Source organism: Podarcis melisellensis (genome assembly GCF_964234715.1).
Source record: "Podarcis melisellensis genome assembly, chromosome: 2".
NCBI lineage: Eukaryota > Metazoa > Chordata > Lepidosauria > Squamata > Lacertidae > Podarcis > Podarcis melisellensis.
The window spans coordinates 41,053,227-41,076,810 of NC_138529.1; the positions used below are offsets into that span (position 1 = coordinate 41,053,227).

The 23,584-nt window shown below is 40.0% G+C and overlaps 1 protein-coding gene across 2 annotated transcripts in view; it reads right to left on the reverse strand.

Annotated features, from left to right (window-relative positions):
* FOXK2 (forkhead box K2) overlaps positions 1 to 19,753 on the reverse strand; it is a 31,000-nt gene extending 11,247 nt beyond the window's left edge. Inside the window, exons 1-2 of one of the 2 annotated variants that reach the window (XM_081895138.1) lie at positions 19,321 to 19,753; positions 3,359 to 3,553 (exon numbers count right to left, since the gene is read on the reverse strand). In XM_081895138.1, the coding sequence (XP_081751264.1) occupies positions 3,359 to 3,553; positions 19,321 to 19,727 (602 nt within the window). In that variant the 5' untranslated portion in view covers positions 19,728 to 19,753. The remainder of the gene's footprint in view (positions 1 to 3,358; positions 3,554 to 19,320) is intronic. The other variant, XM_081895137.1, reaches the window with a different exon arrangement.
* Between the last annotated feature and the right edge of the window lie 3,831 nt (positions 19,754 to 23,584).

Genomic DNA, 23,584 nt, shown 5'->3' on the forward strand with positions numbered 1-23,584 from the left:
GGAGGAATCTTAAAAGCCTGATTTACTCTTGATCTTTCATAATTAATGCATTTTGAGTCTTTAAACACAGACGTTTGGTATCACCATTGGGGGAAAAGTTCCATGAAAAATATTGGCATCTCTGGATCTTCCTTTTACCTTGTTCATATAAATGTGCAGGGTAACACACAGAAGTTCTAGTCAGTTCTCCCTTGAGAAAGATTATATGGTCACAATTGCTTCTCTTGAGATACGTTGTTTATGTTTTGTTCTGATAGGAAAGAATTTGCATGGACGAATGTCTGTTTTGATACCAAGAATCAACCAATGTGATTTTATGTGCCTCAGAAGCTGCTGGACATGCTTTATTTTGATAAAGCAACTGGAATAAAATGTGTAATGTATTATAATTTCCCAAAAATAACACATGCACAAAAAGCTAATTTAAAATAAAACTCCAGGGTGCCTGTAAGCAACCACACTGTGTGATTCTCATTTTAGCTACAGAACCTCACTGCCATTTCAGCTCCCCATGACCTCCAGGAGTAGCTTTTTCGGGGGCAGGGCAGTGATGAGAGATTGTGGTAAGAAGGGGAGTTGGGAACACACACAAAAGTCACAGCATGTGCACAGAATGTTGCATGGACAATTCTTTAGATTTCAGCATTTATAATGTAGTGCCTTTCCTAAATTGTTCTCAAAGCAGCCATGACTATTATTTTTAATGCTGTAAAGCTGAAAAGCCTTGTAATGTTTTCGAACTTATTTTGAATACTATTTTTAATGCTATAAAGTTGAAAAGTCCTCCCTCTCCTCCCTACAATCTGCTCTGGAGGGTTGGGAAGAAACCCAGAAAAGGTGTGCACATAAGCACATGGGGAAAGGAAAGGGAGGGGAAATTCTACTGCATAAACAGAGATGATCCTTTAAGGTCAATGACTTCATTGGATACAGCCCACATACGCTAGGCAACACAAAGACAACTGTAATAGATCTACAGAAGAATTTTGATTCATTACCTGTTATGTATACACTGCAGTCTGAGTTAAAATCAACCACACACATTTTTCACTGAACATACTACTACACACAAATCATGATTCCCAAGTCTCAGCTCAAGTCAGTTTTGCCACCTTTGTGGTGCAAAACCAACTTAAATATTCTTAAATGTACTCTGCACATTCTAGCTGCTTAAAATATTTTGCAAATGACATCCAAATTGCCTTTGCATCCTTGGTAAAATGATTTAGTTAAATTGCAATTAGAGATGCCTGCATACCCAACTTTTCTCCCCAAAAGAGATCAATTATTTGCAAGTGTTCCAAGTGAACGCTCAAAAAGGATCAAGACCATACAAGCAATCACTTTCAGCTCTTGCAAGGAACCAGAGTCCGCTGCCATCTCATCCCCTTCTACTACTTTAGGGTTTCAAAACCTACCCAGGGCAGGGATGTGGCAGACATTTTCCCACATCCCAACCCAACCTCCAACTGGAGAAGGCACTGAGGGTCAGGGACACTGAGAAATCCCACAGAACAAAAACAAGAAGGACATGCAAGCTGGAACTAATACTTTTCTTAATCTAATACTTTTTATTTTAGTATTTTCTTTTTGAAAGTGTTACCATAAAACACAGCATTGCATTGCATCCAACTAAGTCACTGCTTAAACAGAATGACACAGTGGAATTTCCCTTCCGTTCCTCACCCATATGCTTCCCCCTCATATCTCCAGAGTAGATTTGGGGGTACAGGGAAGACGGAGAAGTTCAGTTGTGTCGTTTGACTCATGCAGTTTGCTTAACTGAATTCATAGCGATTAAGATAGTCAACACAACAGAAACACCTGTTTGTGAGGTGTTGGCTGACCATTATATAAACAGAAACACCTTTGGCTCCCCCCCCCCATATTTGCATTTGCGATGTTAAGACTTTTCGTCTCAGCAATTTTTCATATCTTAGTCAACCATTCCCTACTAGAGAGAGAGAGCACTTATTGGAGGCAAAAAAAATAGCTGATATAAAAAATATCAGATGAGTTTCCCCACATTTTAATTAATTGAATTATCAATACAACTCAACAATATATGCATAAGCTTCAAACAAAATAAATAAAGATGGCTTATTAGAAAGATGGTCCATGTTGTTAAGTGACTTTGAGCATGCCCACCACCCATATAAAACCAGCTATTAGGTTACTACATAGCCAACATTTATCATGGTTCTTAAACTCAATCTAATGTTCCCAGGAATCCCAGCAGGTATGAATCATTGGTTCACAAAATGTTCCAAGTCTGACAATTTCTAAACACTCACATATTGAAAGCCAAACTAGACACAACAGCAGCAGACCTCTCCTTTTACATGCAGACTTCCCCCAATCATGTAGTTTAGGAGCAAAGGGGGCGTGTAAGTGGGAACTGCAGAACCTTCCATCCACATCCACCGTTAAAACTCCCTACTCTCAACCATTCAAATTGTTCTCTCAGCCAGGCTCTAGTAGCAGAAGCAAGCCTGGCTGGAAGAAAAAGCACTGGAGAGTAGTGGCTGCAGGAAGTTAAGTGATCCTGGAAGGTATTCAGCACCACTCACCAGAATGCCTCTCTTCCTCTTAAAATTGAACCATCAGTCAGGACCCACACTCTTGTTAGCGTCTTCCTAATCCATCAAACTAGCAGCACCAAAAGGAAAGGTGCTGGAGACTGGCCCAGGCCACAGTGGTTTAGATCTTGCACCCTTGAACGAGAAATACTTGGCTTGGATCCTCCAGAGCCTGAAACTCAAAAGCCTGAACCCACCCAAGGAAGTAACTCTCTTCATGACAGGAACCCGAATCACCATGTTGGCCCACCCATCACTACAGGCAGTTAGCCCAGAGAAAAGTGTTACGAGTGGAGAAGGAAGAATGCTGGGCTTCAAGCTAAGAGTCCTGCTGCTTTAAGGTCTTCTACACCTTAAGGAAAGGAAACTGCTTTGGAAGCTGATCTGCAGACATAAAAGGATTTAGTTCAATCCTAGCTTTTGTGGTTACCAGTAGTTTGCTCACTTGGAGCTTTCCATGGTACTGTCTTGCCCCATAGGCGTACTATCAAGTTAAGCAAAGGGCATCCTCTCTCACCTACTTTATATATAATTGAGGCAAACCCACAATGTCTGAAACCATCACCTCCAGTTTGGCCTTGAGCGATCCATAGTACTGTAAATTCAAGTAAGACCAGCACAATTAGGTGGCTGAAGAGAAGGTGCAAGTCTACAGTTTATTCCCAGGTCGAGCTGAGCAAGTTTTATTGCACAAATGAAAACTTCAAGTGATATATTCTTCATATTAAATTCTGTGGTCCTATATTAATTGTGCATGCAGTATCACAATGTCTAAATACCTGATGGTTCCTGTGGGAGAAGGGAGAGGGCTGATCAGGTGAGCCATGTTGTCTGGAATGTTTATTGTTAGGGGAGAGATCTGGGGTTGCACAGGTTTCACTGGGGACTGCGGGGACTCCTGTTTTTCTCTTTTTTCATTGGATAAAGCTGTAAATGTTATCTTGATGTTTGTGCTGGGAAACCTGAATGTACATCTGCAAAATAAAAACAAAATGCACTTATTAATTGGAAAAGTATAAATTTTTATTATTTGCATAATTTCATCAGTATTACTTTACCCTAATAAAATGTTAATTGTAAAGTGTTATTTCAGGTTACAAAATGAGCAATTACTATTTGCAGTTTTTAAAAAGTCTTAACACATAGAACTGAACACACATATAAAGACCAAAACTAGCATTCACAGAAATAGCATAGTATTATGAAAAGATAGGTTTGAATCAAAAGCCTTAGTCCTACACTGAACTAAAATTGGTTAGGAAATGATCCATACTTCATAAAAGGGCATACATTAAAAACCTCAAGAACTCTTTTTTTTTTCCTGGAGAAAATTTCAAAATGCAGTACATAGTGTCTTGGGGTGTGTATGTTATATTCTGGGTGGATGAGTAGTGTGTAAAACTGAAATCACGTCTAGTCAGAACAACCCCCTAGAACCACTTCTACATGAAAAATCTTACCTGCTAGCGCCAGTGTGAGATGTCACCTGAGATATCGCAAAAGCATCCATAGCCCACACAAGAGTTTCCCAGAGTCCAAGGTTGAGAAATTAAAAGCTTTTTCCACGCAGGAAAACTCAGCAAGCAAACAGCTTTTAAACTCTCCACCTCGCATGCATTTAATTTGTGTGATATTAGCTGGCCAGCTGCCAAGCGCATAGAACTGTGATTGTGCAAGTTAAATGTGTGCAAGTTGTGATCCTACAGTATGGCAGGATTACAACCAACTTGTTTGGCTGAGGTAACTCTGAAAACGAGGGGCTGCTTCAAACAGTTGAATGTCATGGAGGTGGAGGAAGAAATAACTGTATAGAAATACTGTATTCTTTATTCCTGATACATTTTGAAATCTGCTCTTTCATGGACATAGACCTAGTTTGTTAAAGCTATAATTAATCGTTATCCACATTAGTCAATAATATAAATACATACACATTCACACAATATAGCTTTCTTATCTGAATATTTCAAAGGATATCTCCAACATATATTACACAGTTACAAAGGTACAGAAATCAGAAACCAAAACAACCCAGTGATTGGAACACCTATGAAGGTAACAAATAATGAAAAGCATACCCCACCCCCACCCCAAATCTCCTTCTCATAGTACAGTGGTGCCCCGCAAGACGAACGCCTCGCAAGACGAAAAACCCGCTAGACGAAAGGGTTTTCCGTTTTGGAGGCGCTTCGCAAAACGAATTTCCCTATGGGGTTGCTTCACAAGACGAAAAAATCTTGCGTCCCCCGGCGTTTTTTTTTTGCTTTTTTTGCCCTTTTCCTAAGCCGCTAAGCCGCTTATCAGCTGTTCCGCTGATAAGCCGCTTAACAGCTGATCGCTGGAAGCCGCTTGACAGCTCTAGCACTAATCCGCTAAGCTGTCAATGGGCTTGCTTCGCAAGACGAAAAAACCGCTAGACGAAGAGAATCGCGGAACGGATTAATTTCGTCTTGCGAGGCACCACTGTACTAGAACTCTGGGTTACTCAGTGAATCAGGGTAGGTTCAAGATGGATGACAGTGCTTTTCACAGTGCTTAACTATGGCAAAAGTAATACTGTGTCGGGACACAGGTGGCGCTGTGGGTTAAACCACAGAGCCTAGGACTTGCTGATCAGAAGGTTGGTGGTTCGAATCCCTGTGACGGGGTGAGCTCCCGTTGCTTGGTCCCTGCTCCTGCCAACCTAGCAGTTTGAAAGCACGTCAAAGTGCAAGAAGATAAATAGGTACCGCTCCAGCGGGAAGGTAAACGGCGTTTCCGTGCGCTGCTCTGGTTCACCAGAAGCGGCTTAGTCATGCAGGCCACATGACCCGGAAGCTGTATGCCGGCTCCCTTGGCCAATAAAGCGAGATGAGCGCTGCAACCCCAGAGTCGGTCACGACTGGACCCAATGGTCAGGGGTCCCTTTACCTTTAATACTGTGTCAGATGGCTTTAAAAGGGAATTAAGACAAAGTAATGGAAGGGAAGTCTATTAAAAGATATTAGCTATATTTTCCTAGTGGTACAACAATAAAGCTGCTAGCACATTTGCAAAACCAGCAGGGTTGTGAATGGTTTCAAATGGGATGGGGGACCATTCATGCATTGCAGGGGGTTGGGCTAGATGACCCTCAGGGTCACTTCCAACTCTACAATTCTATGATTCTATGACAAGCAAACTGACTCAGGTTCAGAGGCACTATACCAGATGTTGAGGACAGGCAGCAGGGAAGGGTAGCCCTAACTGAAGCCCTAACTGTGAGCTTCCTAGAAACACCTGGCCTCTGGAAGCAGAATGCTGGACTAGATGGAGAGTTGGAGTGATCCAACAGAGTTCTTATTTAGACTGAAATTAAGATGGACAACCAACTCCTCCATAAAGTGGACCAAATTTCCTCCCTACACTATATGTATTTTTATAAGCACGACACCCCACAAGTTTAGCTTATACCAATTTTTCAATAAAAATACTTTCAGGCCAAGAGCAACTAACACCAATTGAAGCCACTTCTGGAAAACATACGTCACTTGCAATTACAAATCCTACCATACTTTGCAACATTAAACCATATAAAATTTAAACCTCCAAGGCTACCAAAGAAAAGAGCTCTAAAGAAACCAAACACAGCATCCTTGCACAGACTGAAAGGAACCCTGAAAGAAATCTGCCTGCAGGCAGTAGTTACTGTAGAAACCAAGCTCTTCATCGTTTTCCTCCAAGCAGAAGACACAAAAGAGCTGGAAAGCAGGGATCGATGGGAAGCAGCTTATAAAGCTGCTTGTCACATCAGCTGCAGGAAAACCAGACACTAATTCATTAAAACTACCCGTGTAATGCCTCTGGAATTTGAGGCTCCATCGTCTGCGAGTACAAAAGAAACTCTGCCTATGGAAACGCTGCACTTTTAAGTATTTGGCATCTTTCAACACAAAAGCTAAACACAGGCTGGTTGTGTGGTCTCTAAATTTCATCTTCAACCTTAAGAACATGAATGAATATAATTTGTCTGGAAGAAGACTGCATGTCTACACTTGCTTCAGATTTATAAATGGCTGTTTCAGCATCTTAAACAACTTATGCCACTTTGAAGTAATAGAACAGTTGCTTCAAAATCAAGCCAACTTTTCCCCTTTCAGTTTATTATTATTTCCTGCTGTTAAATTAATTAATAGTGTAAGCAGAAAAGGATTTTCTATTCTATTACCACTGTAAGTATCTATGTTTCCATGTGAGAAGGTCAACAAACAAAAAGCTGTGCCCTTCTATTAGACACTTATCCAACTTTTCATTCATATGCAAGCAGGTAGGTGTCTCTTTGGTGTAGTAACATTTAGGCCACATCACACCAATCAACAGCATACATTTCAAGCAGCCACTTCTAAGTTTTGACTAAATTTCTGGATAAACCCTTTTTTCTGTCAGAAAAGTTCTCATAATACCAAAAAGAAGACAACAAGCCAGATGTTTTCAGGAGTATGAAGGGTGCATATAACTTGGCATCTTCACCTGAACACAAAATTAAGGCTATATACTGAGATAATGTGGCTGTGTTTACTGTGATTTGGAGAGTACATTATTTATACCCCATCTTTTTTCCATGTATGACATACATACAAGGCATTCATTTTTCAAAAAGTCATCTAAGAGAAGACTTTTTTCCTTTTGGTATCTGTATTTTTTCTTTTAAAAAATAGTGATTAGCCACTATTTCTTGCCAAAGGCATCTCAAAGCAACTTACAACCAACCAACCAACCAACCAACCAACCAAAAACCCATATAGATACATTAAAATGAAGAAGAAAAAAAATACTATTATATACTACCCTAATTTTCAAGCAGTGAGAGATTCCAGGCAGGGGTTCCATGCACTTACCCAAGGTTTGGTTTCCTGGAAATAAGAGACAGCAGAGACTGCGGTGTCTTTAGGGTATTTGGTTTATTTACTCATATATAGAACCTGAACATAAGCTGGAGATGTGGTGTCTTTAGGGTATTTGGTTTATTTACTCATACATAGAACCTGAACATAAGCTGGAGAGGCTTACAGCATTAACGACTCTCCAAAATTTCTTGTTTTTCCCATAGTCACAGGCTTTATTTCTGCTAGAATCCAAGCCTGTGACTATGGGAAAAACAAGAAATTTTGGAGAGTCGTTAATGCTGTAAGCCTCTCCAGCTTATGTTCAGGTTCTATATATGAGTAAATAAACCAAATAAATAAATGTCTCTCTCCCAGCTTCTGCTGCTGCCAGGTTCTGCCTGTATTGGATGTAAATTGCTTTTATGTATCTGTTGGTGCTTTAAATTGTTTATATATATATAAGGTTTTAATTGCTTTTATTATAAAAGTTTTATACATGTAACTGTTCTGGTGTGTTTAATACAAGCAATTGCTCCATATGTTTTTACTGTATTGTAAATTGCTTTGGGGTGTGTCATGGGTAGTGTTCACAAATGAAATGAATAATAATTAAAAAATAATGAACACATCAGATTTCAAATAGTCTCCCATCCAGGCACCAACCAGATCCAGATCTGCTTAGTTTTGGATGCCTGCCTTGAGCGCCTTTCAATTAGTGATTGAAAGATCAGTCTTTTCCAGTCAGTATCACTTTCATATGTATTCAATCACAAATCCATTCTTTTTTTATTAAAAAAAAATGCACTAAAATGCATTGACGATATGCATTCTGTGTATATTTTTCTGAACCACAACTGCCCTGCAAAATATGGCAAAGTATGCAATGTTCTGATTCATGTATCAGTGCAAGAATGGCAAAATAGGCTGGTTCACTCTGAAATGCAGACCAAACATAATTCTCCCCATCCAACTTCCAATGCTTGTATAAAATGGGAACATAAGAAGCCAAGGACATAGGCTGGTAGGCTCATTTGTTCTAACTCTTGATGCTAATTCCATCTAGCCCAATGTTTTATTTAGACATGTTTACTGTAGTTTCTGAAGGGAACAATAAAATTAAAAATCTGAACTGTACTTCAAAATACTGTGATTCTATAATGTGACTATATTGTGCAAATCTTATGCAAGCCATTTTGAGAGCCTTTTCTTACTACAAAACGAGATATTTTAAATCAAACAAGCACACTGTTCAATTCATGGAATCATACATTTTATGCACTCTTACTTCTGAAGGAGGAGGAATCTATGAATGATGCAAGCTGCTGCAGTAGCCAACATAACAACAAAGCAGTGTTGTTTTCAGCAATATACAGCACAGGTTACGGCCTAATTAATCTGTAACCTTTTAGTTCCACAGTCTCCTAGACAAGCCCAGTCAGCATATGGTCCAACAAGATCAGCATATCACTTAAACTTAACAACCCATGAAGCAGTGCACCTAAGCATTCTTCAGATTAACCATTAAGAGCATCTACTTTTCAACAGTTTTCTAAGCACATCATTTTGGACATATTCCTACAGATTTGCTACCTTGACACACTATACTTAAAACTTGCCCCACTGAAATCTGATTAATGCCTGACAATAAGAGCAGATGAACCACTCATTTTCATAGCCTCTCAAGTCCTATGCCAGTGTCTCCCAAATCTTGAGGTTATGCCACCCTCGTGAGCTTATTCTGTATTCTATCCCCACCCCAAATCCAGCATTATTAAGTCTGTTCCACAGCTGGGTGTGCGGAGATCCTTGCATACAATCATGTACATGCAACTTGCTGGTGTTCACAAAAAGCTGTGGACTGCGGAACGAACTGATTACTAGCATTAGAAAAGATAGCAAGCCATATCTGATACTTCCTAAAACAGGAGCAGGCAATGTGGTGCCCTCCAAAAGTTTTGGACTCCAACTCCCATCAGCCACAGCTACATGGCACAAATGGTAAGAGATTATGACTACTGTAGTCTACAATATCTGGAAGGCACCACACTGGCTATCTCTGTCCTAAAACCATATACCATTAGAACAAAGCAGGTCATCAAAGCAGTCAGAGGGGAAGCAGCCATCCTCACAAATCCAGGGAGAATCCTCTAAAAGCTCTTCTAGCATTAATAATACTAATACTACTATTACTACTACTACTACTAATAATAATAATTTGTACCCTTCCCATCTGACTGGGTTGCCCCAACCACTCTGGGCGCCTTCCATCTAATATAAAAACACAATAAAACATCAAACATAAAAATCCATCCATGTATTGACACCTTTTCCAGGCCAAGCCCACATTGGAAGAATCACTGCTTTATGAGGCAGATAATATCAACCAAAGCACAAGAACCTGCTTCCTTCCCTGCCAGACCTCCACACCAGTAGGTGTGCTGCTAGTGTGGCGATGGCAAAATGCAGCTGACTGGAAGTGTGGCTGGCAAAGGATAAAGTCCTACCTTGCTGAAATGGCAGCTCTGTACCTCTAAAATGGTACAAAGACTTACATTCAGTACCTCAAACTGCTGTCTATACAAAGGATTGGTGTGCAAGAATCTAAGCACTTATCGTTAATGTTAACCAAGCATATACTACAGTCAATGAGCCAAGCTTTAGGCTGCCCCAGAAAAGGGGCTTGTATGTATCTAACTTATTTACTATCCAAGGTTTAACACAAGAATCCAAGTAGAGAATGTAAAATTACTTAGCAAAAAACAATCAAAATTTCAAGTAAACAGTGCTTACATTTATCTTAATGACAACTTGTTGAAACAAATGAGGAAATCAATTGTTATTTTTTAAAGAAAAAAATCAGTGACACCATCTATATTCTGTTAAGAAATACAGATGGACATCTTATGTAGGGTTCAGTTCCAAGAGATTATAGTTAAAATTAACCAAAATTTGTCTGGGTTCAGACAAAGCCTAATAAGCTAATAAAAGCAAACAACCAGGGACAGCACTATAAAAATCCAAACACAGTAGGTAAATAAACAAAATTAAAATGATATTTAAACTCTCAGGAAAACAAAAGGGCCTTTGCTCCAATTGAAGATAGGCACAAACTCAAGCTTCCCTGGAGGTGTGATTCATTAAACAGGGCACAAAAGTAACCCATTCTCCAGTTGCCACCTACTTTATCAGTGACAGCAGAACTACCCCAAAAAGGACCTTAATGATGACCTTAAGGCATGAGCATGCTCATATTGAATAAAGGTAAGCATCAGTACTTTGACTCATGTCCAGTAAGGACAGGGAACCAGATATATGTCTCAGCATCAACAAGGTTTCAGCCCCAACACCTGGTTTTCAGTTAGCACTCTCATAGCAGTATTTTGCTCTAACAGCAGTTTCTGAATTCTCTTCAAAGTCAATGCTATGTATAATGCATTGTGATAGTCTAACCAGGAGGTTGCCAGGCATAGTTAACTGAGCTAGATTCCCTCTGTACAGGAAGAATTCAAACTTGTGTAAGGCACTCTATTACAAAGCTGGATGGAGGACCACCTCCAGAACACAAACCTGCTCTTTCAGAAGAAGGGCCAGTTCACCCAGAACAGTTTCGACATCACTAAACTGGACAAATGAATCACCTACCAACAGCACCTCCATCTTCTCTAGACTGAGGACCATATTAGTTGTGATAGTTTCAGCCAACACAATGAATACCAGTAAAGCAATGAGGCTTCCCCCCACCCTCTGCAAGACCCCAAACCCAGCTCTTGGGGGTCAGGAGAACAACAAATGGGGGGGGGGGTTGTTCCACTTGGCAAACAACATTGAATTCCTCCGAGATTGTTTATTGACTCTCATTCAGTCTATAATCAAACCCAGATGCTGATCTGGTACTTAAATTGCCTTCCTTGAATCAGCTGAAAATGAAAGTAGTGCTGGGTTTCACTCACTTATTGATGGCACTTAATATATAAAACAGCATGTGGGACAAGATGGAACCCTGCAGGACCCTATAGCATAAATGCCCTTGAGTGAAGCACCACTTTCTAGAACTAGCTGTTCAGATAGGAATAGAAACACCATAACATTGTATCCCAAATTTCCAAACTGACAGTCTAAAAAAAGAAAATGATTTCTTTTTTTAAAACATATAACAGTTTTTCTGGAGGAAAGAAATGTGTGGCTTCATTGAACTCAGTGGGACTTTATTTCTGAATCAAGATGCTTAGGATCATGCTACATAGTTTCTTGGATTATTGAAACAAGCTTAAACAGACTTGCATTCCACAAAGCAAACTGCTCTTTGAATTTGCAAAATTCAGTAGGTGATCATCAGAATGTTGTTGCTTTTACACAACTGAAACTATAGATTTCAAGACATACAGAAACAAACATTTTAGGGAAAAGTCCTCAAAGTATGGTCTGAAGACATGTGAGGCCAGTACCTAGCTGAAGCTAAGGTCAGTGCCTGTATGGAAATTTGGTGATATATAAATGCAAATAGGGAAATAAAAATTGTGTCTACATTTTTGTTATAGTATTCACAGAGTTGATAGCAAGTGGCAATACCTACCTTTACCTTTATAGCATGCTATCTATAAATAGAAACCCAGGACTGCATAAGGAATGTTGAGATAAGATGCAGCTTCTCCTTTCAAAATCACCCCAAAACCAGAATCACTATTTTCTTCTTTGGAGGGAAACTACAATGACTACAAAAATAGCTTAATAATTATTATCTCTTCATTCACTATGCAGTCTGTGTGTCATCTACTGATTATTATGTGAATGTCAATGTCTACCCCTCCCATGCAATGCTGCAAGTCACTCCAAGACAGAGAGGCAAGCCCAGCAAAACTAAAGTCAACAGGTATATCCCCACCAATCTAAAGAGTAACTGGAGAGAAAAATTAATTTGATGGAAAGAGAAAAGAAGTATGCTGCCACTATATTATCACTCATGCTTGTTTACAACCTCTGTTTACAACACAAACACATCCATGAAAGTTTCTGCAAAACTAAGTTGCCAATGCTATTTATTGTATTTAACAGAAAATTTCTGCTCATGCTATGTGACATAGTGCAATAGGCAGAGCTATAGTGAAGGCTGCCATGATGTAACCTCTGCTATAATTTTCAGGATCCAGCTACAAGCATAATCAAAAATCAAAGTTCCTCCTTTTAGTAACACTTCCTGCTGCTGCTTTTGTTGCCCCAATTTTGTTTTATGACACGGATCCAGCATTAGTAGCCTCAGTCATTACCCACAATAAATTAAGTAAGGTGCAAAACATCTTAGCAAAACCTGAACCACTTTACAATCCATGCTCCCTTCATCATGACTTAGTTAACACTCTTATAGTGCAACCCTGTAACACTGGTTTCTTATTTATAATATTTTTTGAGCGGGTGGGACTCTGTTAGGCTACTGGGATACATTGGGTCCCTTCCATTACAATATTTACTATGTAATATTTCAACTAGGTATCTTTTGTTTTCGGTTTTATTTTCTTTCCTGTTAGAACTCAGGGCTTCACCAATGAATCTTTTTTGTTTCTCCTCCAGGGCTCTCTGATAGCACAATAAGAAATTTAAATTAATACTGTGGGGTCCCAATTTACCATACTGTATTTCTTTTAAAATTGGAGGCTCATAATATTTGTTTATAGCTAGAAGCTGAAAATGAGTCTTCTGGATCCCAATAACAGATTGATATATTGTATAAGAAAGAAAGTAAATAGAGGTTTAAACTATGCTGTGAATGAAAAACTAAATAGACCAAAAGGAAGGAAGACAGGGAGGCACCAGAACAGGAAACCAAAAGAAGAAAAGACCTCAAGGTGCACAATGATGCCCAATGCATTTTAAGTCAGAAGAGCTTTACCTCAGAACAACTAAAGCAGTTTCTTCTGAGAAACTGTTTAAAACTGTTTAAAAGAAACTTGTTCAGTTACCATTAGGAAAATACTCTTGAACTGAAATCCACTGGACTCAGATTGATTATAGCACACCCTTGAAGTCACATCTATTCTTCATATGCTTAGAATGTAAGTGGCATATGAAAGGGAACAGAAGTCAGTTATTGCAGTTTGTAGAATACATGCAATGGCAATGTATTAACCAGCAAGCATCTCCTATGAATTGTGCCAAATGTCAAATAGTAAAAGCATTGGGTTTTTTTACTATTTTGTAACTACATTTTTGTAGATGCACAGCAGAAGTAATTCCATGGGATTCATAGTCTGTTACAAGTTTTTGATCTTGTTTATAGCAGTTGAACACCAAGGCTGTTCTACACCTGTCTTGGGAACAAAACTGATGCCTAGTGTTTTAAACAGAGCATTCACTAATGGGTTTAGATCAGATCTCTTGCCTTCTGTAAGTGTCTAATGTTCAAGAGCAAGAGGCTATCACCAGCTGTTTCTGTTTTCAGCATGATAAAGGTTTCTGTTCTCCTGTATTAGAAACTTACTGACATACTACTCTTTGGGAATCCTACATTGTATTTGTTAAGAGTCAAGCTACACATTTATACTGGATATTTGTGATTGATTCTTCTTTTTTAACTGAAATGTAGTTGTAAGTTCAGTTTGTATAGAGTAGAATGTGTGTTCATTCGAAGGGGGTGTTTAAATCTTCCCTTCGTAATTTTCTCCTAATACCCCCTCCTAAATCTATCACTGCTGTTTATCCAACACGAGTTGGGGGCAAATTAGAAGCTCCCTGAAGCATCATTTCATTTTAAAAAACATTTAATAAATCAGACATGGATTTCCCATTTAACAGGTAGTTTGACCCCAAGACAAGTAGTAAATTGAACCTTTCTTCAATTTCTTAAGCAATCCCCCCTAGAGGTTCTATGACTTACTGTATCACAAGATTAGAATTCTCTGTTCATACTACCTATGTTGAACTAAAACAAATCTTATCTCAGAAGGAACCAAATTTTAAAAATCTGCCATAGTATAATAAGATTTATTAGTGATTCACTAGCAATTGTGCCTATTCCTTTTCTCAATGAATAGAATTTGAAAGCTAATAATTCATAAACCCACTCAGTTCAGTTTGTTTACATACAATATTGAACAGACATGCTAGTAAGGGCTAAATCAGAAATCGCCTACAGCAAAGAACTGGATTAAATGAAGCAGGGTAGAGACTCTTCATCTGAAAGAGGTACATCTTAAGCTAAGCAATTCTAAATATTATTGTCCTTGAAAGACTCCTTATTGTGAAAATATTATTGCTGTTTGTATTTACTGCTTAAGTGTATACGTTTGCATGTATTTAAAGTGATAACTACTCCTAAAGATAAGACACAACACATCACTGAGACTTCAAATAAATACCATCAAAACCAAGAAGCAATCATTGACATCATTCTTTTATTCCAGAAATGTGTGTTTATTCTGAAGACATGTACTGTATAAGCACACAATATTTTAGAGACTGAAACATGGAACACCAGTTTCTTATTTCTGCTAGAAAACTACACATAACAGTATATGTAGTCTGACTTGGACCACAGCTGTTGTAACCATCTGAAAATCCACTCCTAAGCACTGGGGAAGCCTCTGGAATAGTATTGCATCTGGACAGCAACAGGGAACTGACAAAAATTGAGGGGAAGCAGAAGTGCTGTCCGCCATGTTGCAACTTGAGATCCCAACCTCTATCTAATGTTAATTCTACAGCAGTCAATAGATATCAATCATTCATGTTTTTATTACTAATGCTCAAAGCAGTGATGGCCAACCTTTGGGGCTAGTGTGTCTAAAAGTCCAGTTCAAAGTATAAGAGAGTGCTACTCTAATACACACTAATGAATAGGTGCAGTCCTCCTGGACTCTAATATAATTTTGCTTCTAAACTACAGAGAAATTGTTGCAAAGAGGAAGCTGGCAGGAGTGCATACAGCATAATCACACTTGCAATCTTTCTGCTCCTGTCCAGGTGTGCAGATGTCTGCTACTTGAGCCACAGGTTGGCCACTTGAGCAATGAAGGATACAACTTTAAACAATTCATTTATAAATATAAAAGTGATCAATGTGTATGCCTATTAACTGCAAGGCCTCCACCTTAACTTTTGCTGTGCAGTCAACAACTACTTACCATACTTCTCAATACTTACACATTTTAGATATGTATATGGATTGAAAGAAGGCTTCCATCTTTCTATGTTTTAAAGTATAGTTTCAAAATCTAGAATGAAGAATCCCCAAGCTGTGTTTTCAAATATTATTATTTCTAAACTGACTTAACTGCTATGAAAAATTAATTTGAGCAAATTTTATAAATTATTTTAAGTGGCCAATACTGGGATTCTAAGGTATCCAAACAGGAGGGAGGGGAAACACCTGAATTTGCAATAGGGATTTGCCAGATTAGGGATTTGCCATTATACAAACTGCTTCCTCAAAACACAAACACTAAGCAAGACAAACGCCACCGCTTGTGTGTAAAACAACTAGTTACAGTCTGAATCAAAATTTTCCGTTTAAGATAAACAAAACCTGCTATGTAACCACGATAAGGATACATGTAACTCATAGCTGACTATCTCCATTATCAATTTCTGCTAGTATTCTGGCAGATGGAACAATTCCAGGCTACTCATTGGTAGCATACACATTTGAAAATAAGTATTTTTACTATAAAGAGTAAAAGCAACTGAGTTAGCCCAATATGCTAACCAATATGTCACAAAATAGATTTTTACTATACCTTCTTTAGGGTGTGAGACAACCATAATATTAATTAAGGTCAAATCTCTGAGTGTCAGACCACAAACTCCCAAGAAAAAAGGAGGATTGGTGGAACAACAAAAAATAAAAAAACCCAAATACTGTATGGACTGTAACACAGAAGGTTAATGTGAATTTTAGATACGTAACTTATATGAAAAATATACAAGCTAACTTAAAGCTCCCTAGTTCATAATAAATTTACAATGTGTCACTTTAAACTGAATCTCAAAGCAGGATTGCTTGTCTACAAAGAAACTTCAAGTGTGTAGTACACTAATGCTAAACATTGCTTTGCACTGTGCACAAGTTGCAAAATGAGCTGTATGACTAGAAGTAACGAGAATTAAAATCCATGAGTTATTTCTAAGTAAACATGGTAAGAAGCAAGCTACAAAACATAATCTGGAACTCTTGCACAGCTAAGCTATTCAAGCTCCATTTTCATAGTTTTTAAACCAATGATTATTAGATTTAAACAAGATCTATGTCATACAACTTTGTAAAAACCTTATTTCTTGGCAACAGATTTCAAGGTTTCTTTATATGCCTTCACATTATAAAAGGATTTGATTCTACAAGCTGAAACATGAGCTTAACTTTCCTACTGAAATGAAAATAAGTTTTGATCAAACCACCAATATTTGTAAGCACACTCTTTTTCAGCAACAAGATATAAAGACATTAAAAGCTGTTGAGCCTAAATGAAAGCTGGACTAACTACTCATAGCTAAACAGGCTTTTTCAAAGTCTAAGTAAACACCACTGATGAAACCCTGGCAAAGCTCCTAACTGACTTCAGTGGGGTGGAATTTCACTCCAGGTCCCTTGGTAAGCAGATCTCAAGATTACCTAAGCACTCATTCTGAAGTTAAACAAGATTAAGATCTCTTATTATTTACAATATTCTACAAGTCTGTCCAGTACCACATAAGAGACTTTCAATGTTTTATTGTTTTGCCTATTGCCCTCCATCCACTATGAGTAACAGAAAGATGCTAGAAAACTGCTTAAAAGTGATGAAAGGATCAAACAAGGAAATTGCACACTGGCTGAGCTGTTCAAGATTAACATAACTAATCACACACCAGGTTACTGGACCAGACCTTGATTTTAATTCTAAGTCCATCTACTTGAAATTTTGACTGAAATCACCAAGGCTTGTATCCAATTAAAGACATTTGGAATCAAGTTTATTGGGGTGGAAGGAGTTGTGAAAGAAAGATGAAAATCTCAAATAAACTATTGACAAAAAAGTAGCTGTAAATTCCACATAATTCCACATTGTAAGTTAATAACTAGTTATTTCACATAAATATAGGATTATCAGTGTGCTGCTTAAAACGGAATCAGTCTTAACATTTGCATATTCTTTCAAAAATTCTTTTGCAAATGGCATCTCAGTGTAGGTGATGTACTATGTTACACCATTCTCAGACACACCACAGGTTGGAATGCTGTGACATGTCCCTAACACAGCTAGCTACATCCTGAAATTAACATTTTAAACAGCATTTTTTTCCTTGATGGTGATTTAACCATTTAATGACTTTGAACTTTCCCAACTTTTTTGGGGGGGGTTGCTATTTGTGCATATAATGCACTGAAGGGAATAATGACAAAAATAACAGATGTGATCACAGAGCAGTCTTATTTCAAACCACGTGTTACCTGACTTCCTATATTCCTAGATTTGTAAGGTCTTCTGAAAACTATCACAATCCATTAAGCTACAAAATTAAATAAACCCATTAAGCTACAAAATCATCATAATGAGCAGACCAGGTTCACAAATGAAATGCTTAAGAGAATTTTCCTCACAAATGAATATTCAGATTCACAGTGACAAATCATCAGGTGTGGATTGGAGGAGAAAGTATCATTTCAAATTTTAAAATTAAAAGTTACATGCTCCCATCACTCAATATAAAACTGATTTTTCATTTACATTACACTATATTAAGTACATGAAGCACAACCATGGTTAAAAACAATGTATTTGTGCCTTCCTAACAGATTCCTTTCAGTTTCAACAAAATAACTCAACAAGGCAAAGCAGACTATTTGCTTTGCTTTTCTGTATCGTTGCCAACAGTATGAATGGAAGTCACAGTTGACAGAGGTCAAACAAGTCATTTAACTGTATTGACAATACAGCATTATACACAGAAACATAACTAAGCAATGGTAAAAAGTATTGAAGTGCCTAAAAAGGGCTGACTTAAAACAAGTGTTGTTGGGGCTTTTTTTATTTAGAAAATTGGTTAAGAAGCAGTATTATTTAAATACCTCCGAAAACTATTGTGCTTCAAAAAGGGTGTCCCATTAATATTTCCTAATCGATATCATTTCAAAGCAGCACATTTCTAAACCATACCACACTTTCTGAATTACGTATTATTATTTTTAAACCCCGGAGTGACATTTTAGCCACAAGGCTATTGTATCACGAGGCATTCTTGTTCAGAGCACGGAATGGAGGTCTGTAGTGCTTCGTTTTCCCCTTGGAAGACACGGAGCCTCCTGTAGCATCGGGGGAAATACAAATCGATAAGATGACAGATGTGCGTGGCTTGAAAGGAGGCTCTCGCCCCGATCAACGTTGCGGGCAAAAGGGGTTATTTGGTCGAGGACTGTGCAGCCTTTAAGACTTAAGCATCGAGCCAACACGAGTTACATCCAAATAAATACACCGCCCGGTGGGGGAGGGTGGGCTGGGGTATATATATATATATATATATATATATAAAAATCATCACGGCTCCAAAAAGCGCTAGGAAACCGGTCTAGCGACCACGCGCGATGCCCACGCCAGCCTGGCAGAAAAGAAACCGGGCTCAGGTGCTGCTGCTGCTCCTTCGCTGCAGACACCCTTCAAGCCTCCTTGCCCGGGTGCCGCGGCCAGAAAGAGCCGTAAGGCGTGGTGCCGTCCCTCCCTTTCCTCCGGAGCGCCTGGCGGAGAGGCCTGAACCCGCCTCTCTCACGCCCCCCTGACTGACACACCGGGAACGGGGAAAGGGGGGGGGGAGAGAGAGAGAGAGAGAGAGAGAGAAAAGAAAAGGAGGTCACAGTGGCGCCGGAGCGCGTGTTCCTTCCACCCGTCCACTTCGCAGGCACCGCCCGGTCGTCCCTCCCTCCGCTCCGCACTTACACTCGGGGCAGCTGCAGCGGCGGCGCCCCCCGGCGCTGGAACACCCCGTCCACGAACACGCCGTTCTTGCCGAGGCAGCGCAAATAGAAATCGCCCCCGCCGCCAGACGGTACAGGGGCGGCAGGGGTGGCGGCGGCGGCAGCACCATCGGGCTGGGGCCCGGTCCCATCGGCGGCGGCGGCGGCGGCGGGGCCGGCAGCGCTGTTGGCGGCGGCCTGGGCGGGCGGGGCCGTGAAAATCTCGAGGTGCCTCCTGGAGATGAAGCTGGAGTGGCCCATGCTCACGTCCACCGAGCCTTGCGAGGAGTTGCGGCCGATGGTCACCGAGCGCTTCTTCATGAGGTATTCGAACTCGCGGCCCTCCAGCCGGGCCACGGCCGCCGCCGCCGCTGCCGTCCCCGCCGCCATCTTGGCCGAGACAGCGCGCGGGACCGAAGGGGGGCCCCCCTCCGTCAAGTCCCCCCCCACCCTGCGCGCGCGCGTGCGCGCCCCCCGCCTCCCCCACACGCCGCCCGCCGGGCCGGCCCCAGACACCGACAGACACAAGCAGCGGAGTGCTACCGTGCAACGCACACTTTCACGCAGCCCCCCGCGTCCGCCGGACGGGCGGCCGGCTCGGCCAATGGGAGCGCTGCACGCCCATGGAGCTATTCCGCACATGCCAATCGCAACCGGCGCCGGGACCAAGCGCAAGGCAGCAAGGTAGATTGTGCCTCAGAACAGACAAGACAGCCAGGCAGGCGGTAGAAAAACGCGGAATGGATTATATATGGATATATGCACACTGTATATGTTTTAATTGCTTTGAGCGGGCGGTGGGGAATCAGATGCCTGTTATTCCCTGCTCCGGGAACTGCTGTCCAGAAAGAGTGAATAGTATCTTACGCTTGTAAACAGATATATAAATTCTAGAGGCAACTCATATCATCTTCAGCACTGTACATACATAAGCATGCAGATCTGAAATAAGCAAAGGAGGCAACTTTCACTGTTTTCTTACTCAAGGGGAAAAGTCCCATTCATATATATTTATATTTTTGTAGCATTCAACTTCATATACACTACCCTGACAAATGGGATGCCTACAGACAGTGTCATCTCCCCACCGCTGCCGCCACCACCCACTGATTATTATTATTATTGTGGAAAAGATAAGGGCAGCATTTGTGTGTCACCCTCAGCTCCATTACCATTCTGATAGTTCTCACTGGAGGCAAATAACCAAACAGATTACGGTATTTGTGTCTCATTCTACACCGACTACTTACAACATATTACCGTCAACCTACTAGAGATCAATTCTATTTCAGGCTAGCTGTAGTGGAACGCATGATTGTCATGCGAAAAGGTCTGAAGTTCAAGCTAATGTGACCCTAGAACGCGCCAGAGATCAGGCACCTATCCCAGGTCACTCACTGCCTGCTGTAGCCGGAGGAGAAACTTACAAGAGAGAGAGAGGTTTTGATAAGGGTCTTAATAACAGCAGATGCATGCAGGTGGAGATTGTCCTTGAGCTATGCTGATCCACTCCTAAACCTTTTGAATGTTAAAATTTAGGACTAGCACCTTGGTGGTGAGTTGTGTTCCTTATATACCTAACCACCACTTTAGTCTCAAACTTGTAATGTTCTACATACCATTAATACCGAAGTTTTAAATAATTTTCTCACTGATTCGAACACTTTCTCTCTGCAGGTTGCCCAAGTGTAGCACATTTTCTGTCAATATTTTATTCAGCAAATAAAAATGCCCTTTGAACTAAATTTTCTTCTAAAATTTTTATATTTTGTAATGGGTTGTTTTAAAGGTTGTTTTAATGATTTTTAGCTTAACGCTTAGTTTTTTATATGAACCCTAAACCAAAATACTGAGGGTTGTTGGGGTTTTTTTTTTTTTCAAAAATAAAAGAATCTATCTTCAAGAACATAGCTGTGCATTATAATAGCTCTCCAACCTGACTGGGTCTACAGAATGCATTAGTGGAACATTGGTAACACAATCCTAGCAATGCAATCATACACATGTTGACTCAGAAGTTAGTCTCAATGGGACATCCCCAGGCAAGCAAGTTTAATATTGCGACCTATTTCTACATAGGATTTGGATACATTATACCCTGTTGAATTCCAAAGGTCCTGGGCAGGAGATCTCATTCTGAGTATTTCCAGGGCAGCAGTGTGATGTTGCAATCCTAGGCACACTTCCTTAGAATTGAAATCAATTGAACTTACTGAATTCAGATTGCCTTTACTTGCAAGGCCAATTAAAAGGAATAGAGTTGAACCTTCCCTAAATATTAAAAACAATTCAAAGTCATATTACTGAATTCCCAACACCTATCTCCTTTAGTACAATGGAAAGTATGTTTAATTGTGGGTTTAGCTCAAACTAAAAAGAAAATTATACAGCTCTTGTGTATTCTAATACAATCATACCTCGGGTTACAGACGCTTCAGGTTGCGTTTTTTCGGGTTACGGACCCAAAGTGCCAAATAGCAACCCACGCGTGCGCGGACGTGCCACTGCGGGTTGCGAACGTGCATCCCACACGGATCACGTTTGCAAACAGAGTGTCCACTGTATACAGTACAAGCAAACATTCCTACTTCCCCGACCAAATAATTTTCCATCCCCAGGCACACTGTTCTGGGGGTTCTCCTGATCCTCTGCAGCTGATTTGGGGTGGAGCACATCAGGAAATAAAAATAAAATAAAAAGCCCTTTTGCATTAGCAGAACTCCTTGCACTGGCACCCACTAGTGCAACTGTTTTGTTAAATCAGAGTCTAGAGATGCTGTGACTCAGTTCACCTGATTTTAGAATTTCATCAAGGTGTCTGAAGTGTCCCATGATTTCTGCAAACTGAACTGGAGCTCATAAAGTGCTCTCGCTCAATCCCAAAGACCAGTTTGAAATATTCTGAATAATGCTAGTATTCCAAAAAAGCCATTCAGATTTTAAAAGCCTCACAAAACAATCTGCTTTGGCGCTGTCATTGCACAATTATAAGTTAGTTGTTGTATGAGCTAAGGATTGTATTTGCAGGATTTAGGTTGCAGTGAGTGCTGGGATATTACATTATATTAGATAAGCTCACACCTAGGGAGAAACCTACCTGCTCTGTTTTTATGTTCTAAGAAAGGAGGAACCACAACTTAAAGTATTTGTATGTGCAAGAGATTAGTCTCAAATATGTTTTAAAATGGGGCTCTTTATCAAACATGGGCCATGTTTGCCAATAATGGGATTCAAAGGGCTTTATCCTGATTTGTTTCCACAAAGTTTGCATGGAGGCTACTAGTGTCTGGTCTTAGAATCATAGAATCATAGAGTTGGAAGAGACCACAAGGGCCATCAAGTCCAACCCCCTGCCAAGCAGGAAACACCATCAGAGCACTCCTGACATATGGTTGTCAAGCCTCTGCTTAAAGACCTCCAAAGAAGGAGACTCCACCACACTCCTTGGCAGCAGATTCCATTGTCGAACAGCTCTTACTGTCAGGAAGTTCTTCCTAATGTTTAGGTAGAATCTTCTTTCTTTATTGGACATTCCTTTTAATTTGTTTGCAAGACAGATATATAACGCAGCAATCTGATTTGCTTGTGAGGTACTTAATCATCTTCTCTGTAATCATTCATTCATCCATCCCACACTTTATGGTGCTTTCCCAACTGCAAAAAAGCATCTCTCTGTATTTTTTTAAGTTTATTTGTTGCAGTAGGGTGACAAAGCACATTGGATTAAATTGCACAAGCCTAATTTTCTGGTGTAGGCTTATATCCTTCCCACAAAATAGTGACAGTCTGGAGATACCAAAATATTATGAGGGACAGGAGCAGGAAAATAGAGCATATGAGACTTCATACTAAGTCAAACTACTTCTCTACCTAGTGCAATAAGGACTGGCAGCAGTCCTTCAGAGTCTTGGGCAAAGGCATTCCAGTCACCTTCACTACATGATCCTTTAACTGGAAATGCCCGTGATGCAGCACAGGGTTTTCTGCATGCAAAAGCCTGCCCTCTGCCACAGAGTTGTGATCCTTGACCAACCCAGACTGTGATCATTTGGTATGTCTCTATATAAACTGTAGAATCTCTTATTGATTCACATAATGTACAACCAGTTTATTAATAAAATACATTACAGATTGTTATACGTATGTTCTCTGTCACATCCTTCGTTTCACAGTTATCTTTGTTGGGCAAATTCCAGTCCAGTAGTCTGAAAAAATCCTTGCCTGTTATTTTGTCCAACACAAATGTC